Genomic DNA, 13,140 nt, shown 5'->3' on the forward strand with positions numbered 1-13,140 from the left:
GTGTCCATGTGCGTGTCGCCCAGCCAACAATGTCTCCATAGTGTTCATCACGTACTGCGGCGACTTTGAACATGCCCCTAAAAGCAACATAGCTCGGCTCCACATCCTCCTTATATGCCAAGTCGTATTTGCGTGTGCCCGTGTCATTTGTCTTTCGCCCCTTCTAAAAAATTTCTATAGAAATTCTACAGAAACCTATAGAATTTGTATAGAACAACTTGTTCTATAGAACTTTGGCTGTGACTTTCTATAGAATTTCTACAGAACAAAATGTTTCTGTAGAAATTCTATCGAAAAGTTAGAACAACAGAAAGTGGCACATTGCTTGATCTCCAATTTCTATAGAATTTATATAGAACAACTTCCTCGACAGAACTTCAGTTGTGACTTTCTATTCAATTTTCCATCCATCCATTTTCTTCACCACTTATATCCTCACGAGGGTCGCGGGGAGTGCTGGAGCCTATCCCAGCTGTCAAAGGGCAGGAGGCGGGGTACACCCTGAACTGGTTGCCAGCTAATCGCAGGGCACATTGAGACAAATAGCTGCACTCACAATCACACCTAGGGGCAATTTAGAGTGTCCAATTAATGTTGCATGTTTTTGGAATGTGGGAGGAAACCGGAGTGCCCGGAGAAAACCCACGCAGGCACGGGGAAAACGGGGTTTGGGATTGAACCTGGGACCTCAGAGCTGTGAGGCCACCGCTTTACCAGCCAAGTTACTATGCCGCCCTATAGAATTTTGATAGAACAAAATGTTTCTTTACAAATTCTGTGGAAAGTTTTAAAGAACAGAAGGTGGCACAGTGCTTGATCTCAAACTTCAATAGAATTTGTACAGAAAATAATTTCTGTAGAACAATTTTCAAGCAACAGAGTTAATACACATGCTGATGTCGCATGATAAAATGCATCAAATATTTGTTATAATATATAAAAACTGTCATGACTATGGAGATTTCAATATAAGGCAAGTCCATCATGTAAGATACGCCGCTATTATAGAGCCTATATCTTGAAAAATTCGAAACCAGCTGTCAGTGAAGAGGGCACTATGTTCACAAACATTCAATCACTATCAACCAACCGGATTTGAACCATTATTCCGCAGTTGGGAAAATCACTTAATCAACTGGATTTTCATCCATTACATCTTGAGTACCAACATGACCAACAAAAATAAAACACTTTTTCAAGTTTGCAGAGATACCCACACTCACATTTCCAACTTCTCTGGATGTGGGAAATGGGGCATATTTTGCCTGCCAGCAGGTGGCGGTGAGTTATATGCTGATGCAGTTGACTGAAGGAGAAGAAGAAAAGGCATCATATCCCTTAATTTAAAAAAAAAAGGGGCGCTTGTTGTAAACGAGTCTAGAAGCCCCCAGTTTTCTTGCTGTGAAGGCAATATATTAACGTTTTCCACACACACCACCTGACGCGTCTGTCATGAGTGGTGTAGGGAACGCGCTATTAAATATTATAATTTTTGTCCCCTACTTGAGCAGTCACCTTATGGTGGTGGATGTTTGTGTGTGTCCCAGTGATGTTTGTCTTCCAAACTCATGTTTGGCTGGAAGCTTATCTGATTGTTCAACAGCAACTGTTCTAAAGGCTTCACAGTAGCAGTCTATGGAGGTTTGGGAGCTGGATGTCCATACCCAAGGGCCTGGATTACCGAGCCGTGTTCCCGGACAAAGAAAAGGGAGGAGGGAGCCTGGCATAAATAAGTACCAAGAGGGAAGAACCAAGAGAAATATAGCGGGAGTCAGGGGTTGAATGTACCTCAGAGGCATGTCGAAGTGGACCGGGGACCAGATAAGACCACAGCCATCAGTTTGAGTTTAGTTTACAAATTTGACCCATAAAATGGTTTTTGAAAACATATTAAAAGAAAATACCCCAAATTTTGTACTCTTTCCTCACAGGTCAAGCATATACAGTGAAGAAAATAAGTATTTTAACACCCTGCTTTATTGCAAGTTCTCCCACTTGGAAATCATGGAGGGGTCTGAAATTCTCATTGTCGGTGCATGTCCACTGTGAGAGAGATTGTCTAAAAAGAAAAATAGAGTAATCACAATGTATGAATTTTTTAAATGATTTATTTGTGTCATACAGCTGCAAATAAGTATTTGAAAGTCTGAGAAAGTCAATGTTAATATTTTGTACAGCAGTCTGCAGTTTGGCTATGTAGTTCCTCTCAATGCCAGCAGGTGTCGCCTTGTGTGTACTTTTGTCAAACTGTTCCTTTGCTTCTGACGTGGCTGGGCCATCTGATTCGGATGCCTCCTGGACGCCTCCCTGGTGAGGTGTTCCGGGCATGTCCCACCGGAAAGAGACCCCGAGGACAACCCAGGACACGCTGGAAAGACTATCTCTCTCAGCTGGCTGAGGAATGCCTCTGGATCCCTTCGGAAGAGCTGGAAGAAATGGCTGGGGAAAGGGAAGTCTGGGTATCCCGGAAAATTATGGATGGATGGATGGATGGATGAAAAAAGGTTGAGGGTGACTTGTTTTTTTGTTTGTTTGTTTTTGGGCACTCAAGAATGCAACAGGCGATCAGACTGTTCGCTTGCAGGTTTGATACCTCTTTATCAAACACTACCCCAAACTTCAGTCTCTGAGAGAGCTTCCTCCATTTGCTGCCCTGACTTAAAGGGAAAATACACAATCTCCAATCGTAATGATTCCAATTGCAATGGCGAAGAAGTTTCCATGTAAAAACATGTACTCTGTGATTGGTCTGTTGAAGATGATCCATTTGCCTTAAGTTAAGTTGGAGTTTCTTCACTGGCATTTGCCAGTTCGTTTCCTTGACTTAGTGAGTTGCGTTCACTGCCAGGAGAAATCTCCACCACTGAGAGAAAGTGTAATGTGCGCTTTCCTCGTCACAGCGATTCTGTGCCACCATAGTTTAGTCCCGTCTTAGTTCCCGTTTCCTAGTTTGTCTCCTTGTCATCAGAACTCACTTCACGTTTTTGGCTCCTGCCTTTGCTTGCGTTTTGTGCTTCTGTCTTCTTGGACTGCTTACACCGTGTATGACCCTGTTTCTTGAATAAACCTTGCCTAACATCATGCCTTCGTCTCTGACTCCTGTATTTGGGTTGAGCCCCGTACCGGAGGTTTGTGACAGCTACATTGTTTCCACTCACTCCAAATAAAAATGTCGATAAAATCAATTTTGTCTGCTACAGGATTCCCTTACTACTTAACACTTATCGTTCTGCGGCTTCAGTGCTTCGCGTTGTTTTCACACACACACACACACCACCCCTGGCAAATAAATAAATAGATAACCCCAGGAAAAATACAGCCATCTTGGAATATTGCACGAAGACTCGTCTCGATACAAGGCGCGTGATACAAGGCCCATGTTTGGTCCGTGGCCTGACATCGACCAATGAGACCATGTGTGAATTTATCTCGTGAGCTGATTGGCTGTGCATGATCGAACCCTCACCCACTAATTTCCGTTCCTCCTTTCCTTTGTCAATGGTAGATTATTGCTTGTCTCACCTCTCCTTGGTGTTATGGGTTGATCCCTTATCTGTGCTATCTATGATGTTGTTCTAGGTTTTTACCTGCGGCTCTCCATGATACCCTCTCCCTGTGTTACATGTCGTCGGACTCCAATAAACGCTTATTGGTACAGAAACCTGTGTGATCTTTTAGAAGAAGCCAGTAGAATTTACATGGTGCCAGACAGTAGATTCACCTGTGAGTGATTTTTTTTTTTTTTTTTTTTTTTTTTTTTTTTACTGGCCTGCTTGTTTTCATTTTTCGACGGACCTGATGCTATGCTAACTGGCTAGCTGAGCCGAGGACATCGTTCGTTTTTTGCCGAGTCATGGCGGAGGGTTTTTGCAGGCTGGGCCCCGCCGTTTTTGATGAAAATATTGCCGAAAGCTATTTTTGGATGGGAGTACGACATTTTTATTGCTGCAACACACCCGGAGAAGTCTGCAAAGACAAAGGCGTACATTCTCCTCAACCTGGCCGGCTCTGAAGTCATCGACCGCGAACGCTCATTCGTGTATCTGGCTGAAGTACCTGAGCCCGGGAATAATGGCGCGATTATCGCCCTGGCAGAGTCCAGAGAGGACCCAGTGCTTGAAGAGGAAATTCAGGGAAATGTGCAATCCTCAAAGCAACAGGACAATGGTCATAAATCAATCAAAGACACGGTGAGAGCATTGAATCCGACATAAGTGACTTGAAAATTAAAGCTAAAACTTGCCACTTTGGAGATTTGACTGACGAACATATATGTGATTGCATCGTGTATGGCATTATCAATGACTCTTTGAGAAAATCTCTGCTGAGAGATAGTGAATTGTACCTGGCCAAAGCCATCTCAGTCTGTCGCATCCATGAAATGACTGAGGAAAACAATAAAACACGAGCCGCCCAGGTTACACATGTAGATGCAGTAAAGTAATTTTACCTCAGAAAGCAGCAGTCCAGGCCCCAGATAACCAGTCAGACCATAACCAAATGCAACAACTGCAGGGGGAGCCACACTGCTAAAAGAGAGAAATGTCCCGAACCCCAGTCCCAGCCACGGGGCGATTCGGGCAGACGACCTCGGTGAGGAACCAAACGGTGAAGCAGGAACCAGACCGAGGCAGGCAACTGCTCCGGATGAGACCCTCCCACGCCGTGGTTGCGAGACGACCAGGGATTCGTCGCCACCGAGACTTGGTCAGGAGGCAGCCGTGGATTGGTCACCAACGGGGCCAGGTCATGAAGCGGCTGGGAGCCATCAGGAGCGAAGAGGATGATGGAGAGAAGGACCAGAGCCATAACCGCCACCATCACAGCCATCCCAAAGTCTCTCCAGCTCCGGGTGGCTCAACAGAACTCCCCAGCTCCTGTCGCCATCGAGACAAGGCCGTGGGACGGCCGCGGACCGGTCGCCGCTAGTACTCCTGGACAGGAATGTGAGGTGGCTAGGGAACCAACGCCACCTCCTAGACAGGAACGTGAGAAGGCGGTGGCGACATCATGACCTCTTCCTGGACGGGAATGTGAGAAGGCGGAGGCAGCATCACCAACTCCACCTCCTCCTGGACGGGAGCGTATGGGCGTGTCTGTCACGTGCCTCAAAGCCGACCCCGCCTAAACAGCAGCCATCACCAGCATGCAAGCAATTGTATGTGGCTGACACTCTCTCCAGAGCTCCATGCGCTCAAGCTTCTCACAGCCACCCAAAGGAGGAGGATTATGAAGTCATGTCAGTGAGTTACATCTCCACAGTCCGTCTGGAAGAGCACAGGCAACACATCGCAGAAGATGAGCAATTGCAAACCCTCTGCGCAGTCATCAAGAGTGGTTGGCCCATCAAAGAGAATCATTTCAAACCAGCAGTCGTTCCCAGCTTTCCCTTCAGGGACAAACTCAGTGTGGATGATGGTGTTGTTATGAAAAGCCACAAAGCAATCATTCCTCACTTGTTACACAAGGAGAATACCACCGTCATGCACAGAGGCCACCCAGGTGTTGACGCAACCAAGCGCAGAGCCAGAGACATCATATTCTGGCCTGCAATGTCGAAAGACATTTCTGAAGAAGTGCTCACCTGCTCGGTGTGTAACAGCACTAAGTTGCACTAACAAAAATAACCTCAACAACTCTAGGTCACATCCTACCTGTGGTGCATAGCCGCTAACCACATTATACATAACACCCTCAATTTCAAATTTTAGTCTCATCACTCGATCTGATACTCTTTTCACCTCCAAGACATTCTTAGCCAGCTCTTCCTTTAAAATAACCCCTACTCCATTTCTCTTCCCATCTACTCCATGGTAGAATAATTTAAACCCTGCTCCCAAACTTCTAGCCTTACTACCTTTCCACCTGCTCTCTTGGATGCACAGAATATCAACCTTTCTCCTAATCATCATGTAAACCAACTCCTGTGCTTTTCCTGTCATAGTCCCAACATTCAAAGTCCCTACACTCAGTTGTAGGCTCTGTGCATTCCTCTTTTTCTTCTGACGCTGGATCCGGTTTCCTCCTCTTCTTTGTCTTCGACCCACAGTAGCTGAATTTCCACCGACGCCCTGCAGGTTAGCAGTGCCGGGGGCGGGCGTTGTTAACCCGGGCCACGACCGATCCGGTATGGGATTCTTTAGATGAACGCTCATATTTGTTTGGCACAGTTTTTACGCCGGATGCCCTTCCTGACGCAACCCTCTGCATTTATCCGGGCTTGGGACCGGCCTACAGATTGCACTGGTTTGTGCCCCCATAGGGCTGCATTAGAGAAATGTAAGAGTAATTGTATATAAATTATTGCTTTCTGTTTTTAGAAATACAATCTAGTGCAATCCTGCAAGACCTCATTTACGCACATAGCATACGAATCAAGGTTGTTTCTGAAGAGAGCAGATTGTTCCTGTTCGTTGTCGCAGCCTTGAGAAGTGAAGATATGGGTGCCTGCTGACGTATTCGGTGTTGAAGACTCCTCCATATATTTGGGAATGCATTGTGTGTTTTACCCCCACCCCATTTTAGAGGCTTGTGTGGTAGGGACACTCTATAATTGAAGGAAAGAAGGTGGGGGGCATCTTTTTTTTTTTACAATGACCAATGATGAAATAGAATGACCAAGTCACAAAGATCTACCAACTACAAAACATATTTATAAGTATATATTGGGATTCTTTATGTGTAAATGTATGTTTGTGTGCCTTGCAAAACCATATGAGCCAATATTGTACAACATAATTAACTATAAACATTTTTTGTAACTATTTGAGTTCACGTTGATGATCACTAAACACCGTACGAATGAAAATGCATACCTGGGCTTTGTCACTCACATCAGTGGGTTTGTCCAACTGCAGTGATAAACACAGTCTTCCACACATCATGGCTTCACCGCACCGTGTCACTGTAGTCCTTTACGGTGGTGGCTTTTGCTCTTGAACAATGTTGTGTGAAAAGTGATTGCTGTGAGGCCACCAGTTGGGATTTTAGTTTGTTCACTTTTCTCATTATCATCTTGCTTTTCGGCGGAATGTCGGCGTCGTATTTTCCATAAAGAGTTTGAAAATGCTGCTCCACATTTCCTTTCTTTGGCATTACAATAGTACACTGGGAGATGAGGCAAACTCACTTTTAAAATTACATCATGAAAAATAAGTCCGCCTTGCATCCTGTATGAAAGTGATATGTCTTTGTCTTCTTTACTCCAGCATCCGTACTGCATCTTCATAAGATTTCTTAAGCGAGGGCTTAAAATAGGGGGGAACTCACTGACTAGCGTGTTTTCCTGTACTGTCGTTTGCACATGCGCGATGAGCTAAAGGTCAGAAAAATACGGCTGTCTTTTTTTTTTCGGCATGCCGTCACGATCGACACAAACTGTCTCGCGAATCGACGCATAGAGCACCCGTGCTGTAACTGGTTACAATCTCATTCGTTCTCCTCATGAGTAAAAAGATGACTTCGCTTAACTTCAAGTCTCTGTTTTTTAAGGTTTGTCATAAGGGTCTGATTCCTTCATAGACCAAACAAGGATCAGCAGTTGGAGAGCTGACAGACATGTCCTTGATTGTTGCAGGTTCTTGTGACGAAGCATCCGCCAGGATTTTCCTGCCGGGCAAACAAACTCAAAGTCGTGATGATGCAATGCCGTCATACATTTTATTCTGGGTGACATGTCATTGAGCTGCTTTTTCCTGAATTATTTGTCGTTTGTGGTCAGTCTTTGGTCAGTTTTTTTTTTTTTTAATGTGCCAATTACCCTCGTTTCTACGTAGTTTGAGCTTGTTGTTTTGACAGCCACCTGACGCCATTGGAAAGCTATGGCGTCATGTGGGTGAGAGGCTGCGCTGCGGAACCAAAACACTTGGGATTTAAAAAAGGTTTCCCCACAAACACCATGGATGGCACAGAGGATGACATGCTGTGGAAGCAATAGAGGATCACTGTTAATGAATTTGGCAGCCACCAGAACTGTGCCAAGTCACCAAAAGTAGCTACGATGCATATTTTTCAGTTGGGAGAGCCAGATGTTGCTTTTGAAGTCTTAGCCAAGGATGTGTAACATTGAGGATAAACTGCACTACACACAAATGTTTTTTGAAGAAATATTTAATGGAATAAAAGTTCAAGTTAAACAGCGTTAAATATTTATTTAAGACTGTAATATGTGTGGCGGGACGATGGTTCAGCTGGTAAACCGTTGGCCTCACAGTTCTGAGGTCCCACGTTCAATCCCGGACCCACCTGTGTGGCGTTTGCATGTTCTCCCCGTGCCGATATGGGTTTTCTCTGGGCACTCTGGTTCCTCCCACATCCCAAAAACATGCATTCTTTGGAGACTCTAAATTACCTGTAGGTGTGATTGTGAGTGCGGGTGTATGTCTCTATGTGCCCTGCGAGTGGCTGGCAACCAGATCAGCGTGTACCCCGCCTCCTGCCCGTTGACCCACTGGAATAGGCTCCAGCACTTCCCGTGACCCTCATGAGGATAAGCGGATAAGAAAATGGATGGGTGTAATATGTGATAATCAACAGGATTAATAAAATGTAATGCCGTCATTGAGTATTTATTTTAGTTGGTTGAGGGATTCTATTCTGACAATTACAGGGACCAGGACAAGCGTGGGTCCGTGGGCTCTTCCACTCGTTCAGTAATGCCCATTTTAGTCATTCTTTCAAGTTCAGCTTTCAAACGAGTTCTGAGTGGTGCAGGTACTCTTTTTGGACCATGTACTACAGACTTGGCATCTTACTTGGGCTTAACTTTGTATGTGTTTCATGTCCTTTGAAGACAGTTGGAAATTTACAGTGTACTCTTTCCCTCCTTCACAGTCTTGTTTGGGGCCTCCACAAAAAAGGACAAACTCAGACTGCAACGGACAATAAAAACCACTGAATGGATTGTCGGGACAGCGCTACCCACTATAGGGGTCTTGCACGCAATGCGAACTAGGCCCAGAGCAGGCAGGATCCTTTCGGACACTCCACATTCTGGCCACGAGCTTTTCCAACTCCTTCCATCTGGAAAACTCTACAGATCAATGAAAGTCAAAAGTAGCAGGCATTCGAAGAGTTTTTTCCCCCCTCTGGCAATTACAGTGAAGAAAATACAGTAAGTATTTGAACATGATAGATGATATTGTGATCTGCAGTGAAAGCAGGAGCAGGTGGAGGAACAATTAGAAAGATGGAGGCACGCACTGGAAAGGAGAGGAATGAAGATAAGCCAAAGTAAAACAGAATATATGTGCATGAATGTGAAGGGCGGAGGGGGAGGAGTCAACCTCCAGGGAGAAGAGATAGTGATGGTGGATGACTTCGAATACTTGAGGTCAACAATGCAGAGCAATGGCGAGTGTGGTAAAGAAGTGAAGTAACGGGTCCAAGCGAGGTGGAACAGTTGGGAAAAGGTGTCTGGTGTTCTACGCGAAAGAAGAGTCTCCGCTAGGATGAAGGGCAAAGTTTATAAGAGTGGTGAGGCTGGCCGTGATGTACGGATTAGAGACGGTACACTGAAGAAACAGGAAGCAGAACTGGAGGTAGCAGAAATGAAGATGCTAAGGTTCTTGCTTGGAGTGAACAGGTTGGATAGGATTAGAAACAAATTCATTAGAGGGACAGCCAAAGTTGGATGTTTTGGAGACAATATTCGAGAGAGCAGACTTCGAGGATTTGGACATGTTCAGAGGCGAGAGATTAAGTATATTGGTGGAAGGGTGCTGAGGATGGAGCTTCCAGGCAAAAGAGTGAGGGGAAGACCAAAGAGAAGGTTGATGGATGTTGTGAGGGAGGACATGAGGACAGTGGGTGTTAAGAGAAAAAGATGCACCAAATAGTCTTAGATGGAAAAAGATGACACGCTGTGGCGACCCCTAATGGGACAAGCCGAAAGGAAAAGAAGAAGAAGTGTTACTACAGGTTTACAGCCATGTTACCCTGAGAACGCCTGATCTCATCAGATCTCGGAAACTGAGTGGGTTTGTCCCTGGTTAGTATTTGGATGGAAGACCGCTTGGAAATACCAGGTCCTGTAAGCTTCTCTCCCCCGGCTATGATGCAGAGGAGTTGCGTCAGGAGGGTCAGATTTGATACTGTTAAAGTTTGTTTGTAAAGGGTTCTTTTATTTTTTGATGAGCTTAATTCACTTGAACAAAGTTTTGTTTATGGTTGTTGTTGTTCACTGTTCACTCTCTGCGTCACATTTATAGGCCGACTGTTTTTCGCGAAAAATCTTATGTAAATATTTTCCCAAACTTCATCAGTAAAAACACATTTTTTGATGAATTTCATAATACAGAACTCTGCAAATTGAGTTAGATTTTCAAATACGAGGAAACAAGTTTAAATGTACTGTCTGAAATAGGACGTCGCAGAGACAACAAATGAACAATGCGTTTAGCATGTATATTCTTTCCCATTGCGAGTCCTTGGTTCCAAAAATATATCTAACTGATTCACTTAAAATGTAATGTTTATATGACAAAAAATGTTTAGTTTTTTTTGCTGTTATGATGATAGTGCTTCACAGCCTATTTTGGGAAAAATGAACATGTCACGGAAATCGGGCCCAGGGTAATATGCAAGGTTTCTTGGTAGTCACAGTGTTATATGTCTTTCCTTTGCACTTAGCCTTTTTTGGCTCACCAAGACGAATTAAAAATCCTTCATGTTACCAGAACTGAAAAAATGTCAAGCTCACACGACCAGTTTTAACTCTTCATTCCAAACTTTGAGAAAACCCCGTCAAAATCCAACCTGTGAATAAAGTCTTCTCGACGTTTTGGGAGTACCAAGATGGCGGCCAACTGTTTTCAACCAAATGACACACCGCTCGTTATGTACGTGCTATCCAGCCTTTTTTTTTTTTTTTAATCAATGGAAAGGGGCCTGCGCAGTTTTCCAGTTTTTATTCTACGTCATTGGGCGGGACCAATGATGGATGGAGAGTGCGCAGTCAAATGACGTAGAACAAAAAATAGTCTGCGGACTTCACACTGTACAATTGTAAGGATATCAAAGGATGTCAACATTCACGTGTAATAGTACCAAAAGCAATGTTTTGCTCTGGCCGGAAGTTGAAGACGAATTACCGCGTGAAAGGGGTCTCGGCGTAGTCTCGTTTGTATTCTACGTAATTGGCGCAGTCCAGTTTTTAATATACGTCATTGTTCACATTTTCCCCCATCAGGCACCAGTAGGGCGTGTTCTACCCGGGTGCTGTACACTGTGTGAGAATCATCATAACTCCGTACCTAAGCCTTCACCACGTAGCACAAGTTACAGCTAAAACTAACTTCAGCTTGATGGCCAGTCTGGTTCCAAGTTTGGGTCAGCTTGTTTCGGACGCTACTTGTTTGTTCAAAAAGTTGTTCAACGATGAGGCTCCTAAAATTGCAGCATGTGCACCGGGGAGGGTCAACCTTATTGGGGACCACACGGACTACAACCAGGGATACGTACTTCCAATGGTATTTATTTATTTTTTGGTTTGTATTTTGTGGAGATAGTCTAGGTGTGTTACTAAATGTTGAAAAAAATCCTCAGTATCAAAATAGATATCATTTGATAGAGCATTCAACGAATTCAAATGAGCCCGAAACCTTGACTGTTTGATGGGAAAAAAAAAAAAAAAAAAACTTTGTTTCCTCAAAGTTGAGACGGAAATGTGACATTTGTGCAGCGGAACACGTCATTTGACAGTGTGGCGTCCTCTAGTGGAGGTTAACAGGCGGACGTGGCCGAACTGAATTTGGAAGCCTGTAGGTAGGAGAAGGTAGGTAAAGAGGAGATTTTCGACGGCTTGCATAAACTCTACTCTGCAGGGCTTGATCCCCATTAATTATTTTTTTGTGAAATCCAATCTTTTAAATTTAGTTGGTCGGTCACCTTGCAACAAGGTGGAACGATGGTTCAGCTGGAAACTGTTGGCCTCAAAGTTCTGAGGTCCCGGGTTTGTGTGAGGAGTTTGCATGTTCTCCCCGTGCCTGCGTGCGCTTCCTCCGGGCACTCAGGTTTCCTCCCAAATCCCAAAAACATGCAACATTAATTGGATACTCTCAATTGCGCCTAGGTGTCATTGTGAATGCGGGTGTTTGACTAAATGTCCCCTGTGATTGGCTGGCAAGCAGTTCAGGGTGTACCCCGCCTCCTGCCCGTTGACTGCTAGGATAGGCTCCAACACGCCCTCCACCCTTGTGAGGATAAGCAGCTAAGATAATTGGTGGATGGACATTGGAACAACAAACAACTTCTTGGTAAGAAATAATGCTGAACAGTATGCTATATAATATCCTGTGCATCTGGTGTGCCCAGACATTTATACCCCAAGATTTACTTGTCAAGCAGCCAGTGTCTCCCAATCGACCAGGGTGGGGGGTAACGCACAATGATTAGAATGACCAATGATAAAATAGAATGACCAAGTCACAAAAATCTACCCACTACAAAAATGTAACAAGTATATTGAGGATTCTTTATGTCTAAATGTATGTTTGTGTGCCTTGCATAACCGCATGAGCCGATATTGCACAACACAACATAATGAAACATTTTTTGTAACTATCTGAGTTCACGTTGATGATCACTAAGCACCATACTGTTGGGATTTGCAAGTTTGGACCTTACGCTTGTTCACGAGTTGAGGAAGATATGACCAATGATTAAAAAAATTTAACAGCAAATGGATTTTAATTTAAAGGAATGTGCAATACAGACCTCCGGGTCTTATCTAGGTATCTGCTGCACACGAGACGTGTGTCTTCTGGCAGGATAGCCAAAGAAGAAGAAAAAAGCTGCCCAGTAGCACGAAGTTTTTATATGTATGGGTCCATGGTAAAAGTGGCTGCCCACCCCCAGTCTGGTCCTGGGCTGGGATGGTAACTTTCCACTACTTATCTGGTGTCGTTCGTCTCCACGGCAACACCTGGGAGAGGAGGATGATGACCAAAACAAAAACATTTTCACTGTCTTCTTAGTACGAGGTCGACAGTTTGTTCTTCATTTATTCATTTATTGAAACACAAGATGAAAAAAAAATCTTGTAATTTATTCGAGTAAAAAATACAAACAGAAATCTGTGCAGCATGTGGATGAAGTGATTTCTTCAGCCTAATGCATAATCTGAACATACTTGGCACTGTC

General features: G+C 44.2%; 2 protein-coding genes across 19 annotated transcripts in view; one reads left to right on the forward strand and one right to left on the reverse strand.

Annotated features, from left to right (window-relative positions):
- Nucleotides 1-6,904, reverse strand: part of fmn2b (formin 2b) — a 205,305-nt gene extending 198,401 nt beyond the window's left edge. Inside the window, exon 1 of the mRNA XM_061810173.1 lies at nt 6,816-6,904. The gene's annotated coding sequence lies outside the window, so the exon portion shown is untranslated. The remainder of the gene's footprint in view (nt 1-6,815) is intronic.
- A 4,389-nt stretch (nt 6,905-11,293) lies between these two features.
- The window catches only part of galk1 (galactokinase 1), a 70,590-nt gene continuing 68,743 nt past the window's right edge, over nt 11,294-13,140 (forward strand). For 16 of the 18 annotated variants that reach the window (XR_009793589.1, XR_009793591.1, XR_009793590.1 and 13 more), the window contains exon 1: nt 11,294-11,468. Coding sequence is in view for 13 of the 18 variants with exons in the window: in XM_061810213.1 (XP_061666197.1) it covers nt 11,304-11,468 (165 nt within the window). In the remaining 5 variants the exon portion in view is untranslated. Of the gene's footprint in view, nt 11,469-11,680; nt 11,774-13,140 lie in introns of all 18 variants that reach the window. The other 2 variants (XM_061810228.1, XM_061810229.1) reach the window with 1 other exon arrangement.

The sequence above is a fragment of the Syngnathoides biaculeatus genome, chromosome 22, assembly GCF_019802595.1.
Source record: "Syngnathoides biaculeatus isolate LvHL_M chromosome 22, ASM1980259v1, whole genome shotgun sequence".
NCBI lineage: Eukaryota > Metazoa > Chordata > Actinopteri > Syngnathiformes > Syngnathidae > Syngnathoides > Syngnathoides biaculeatus.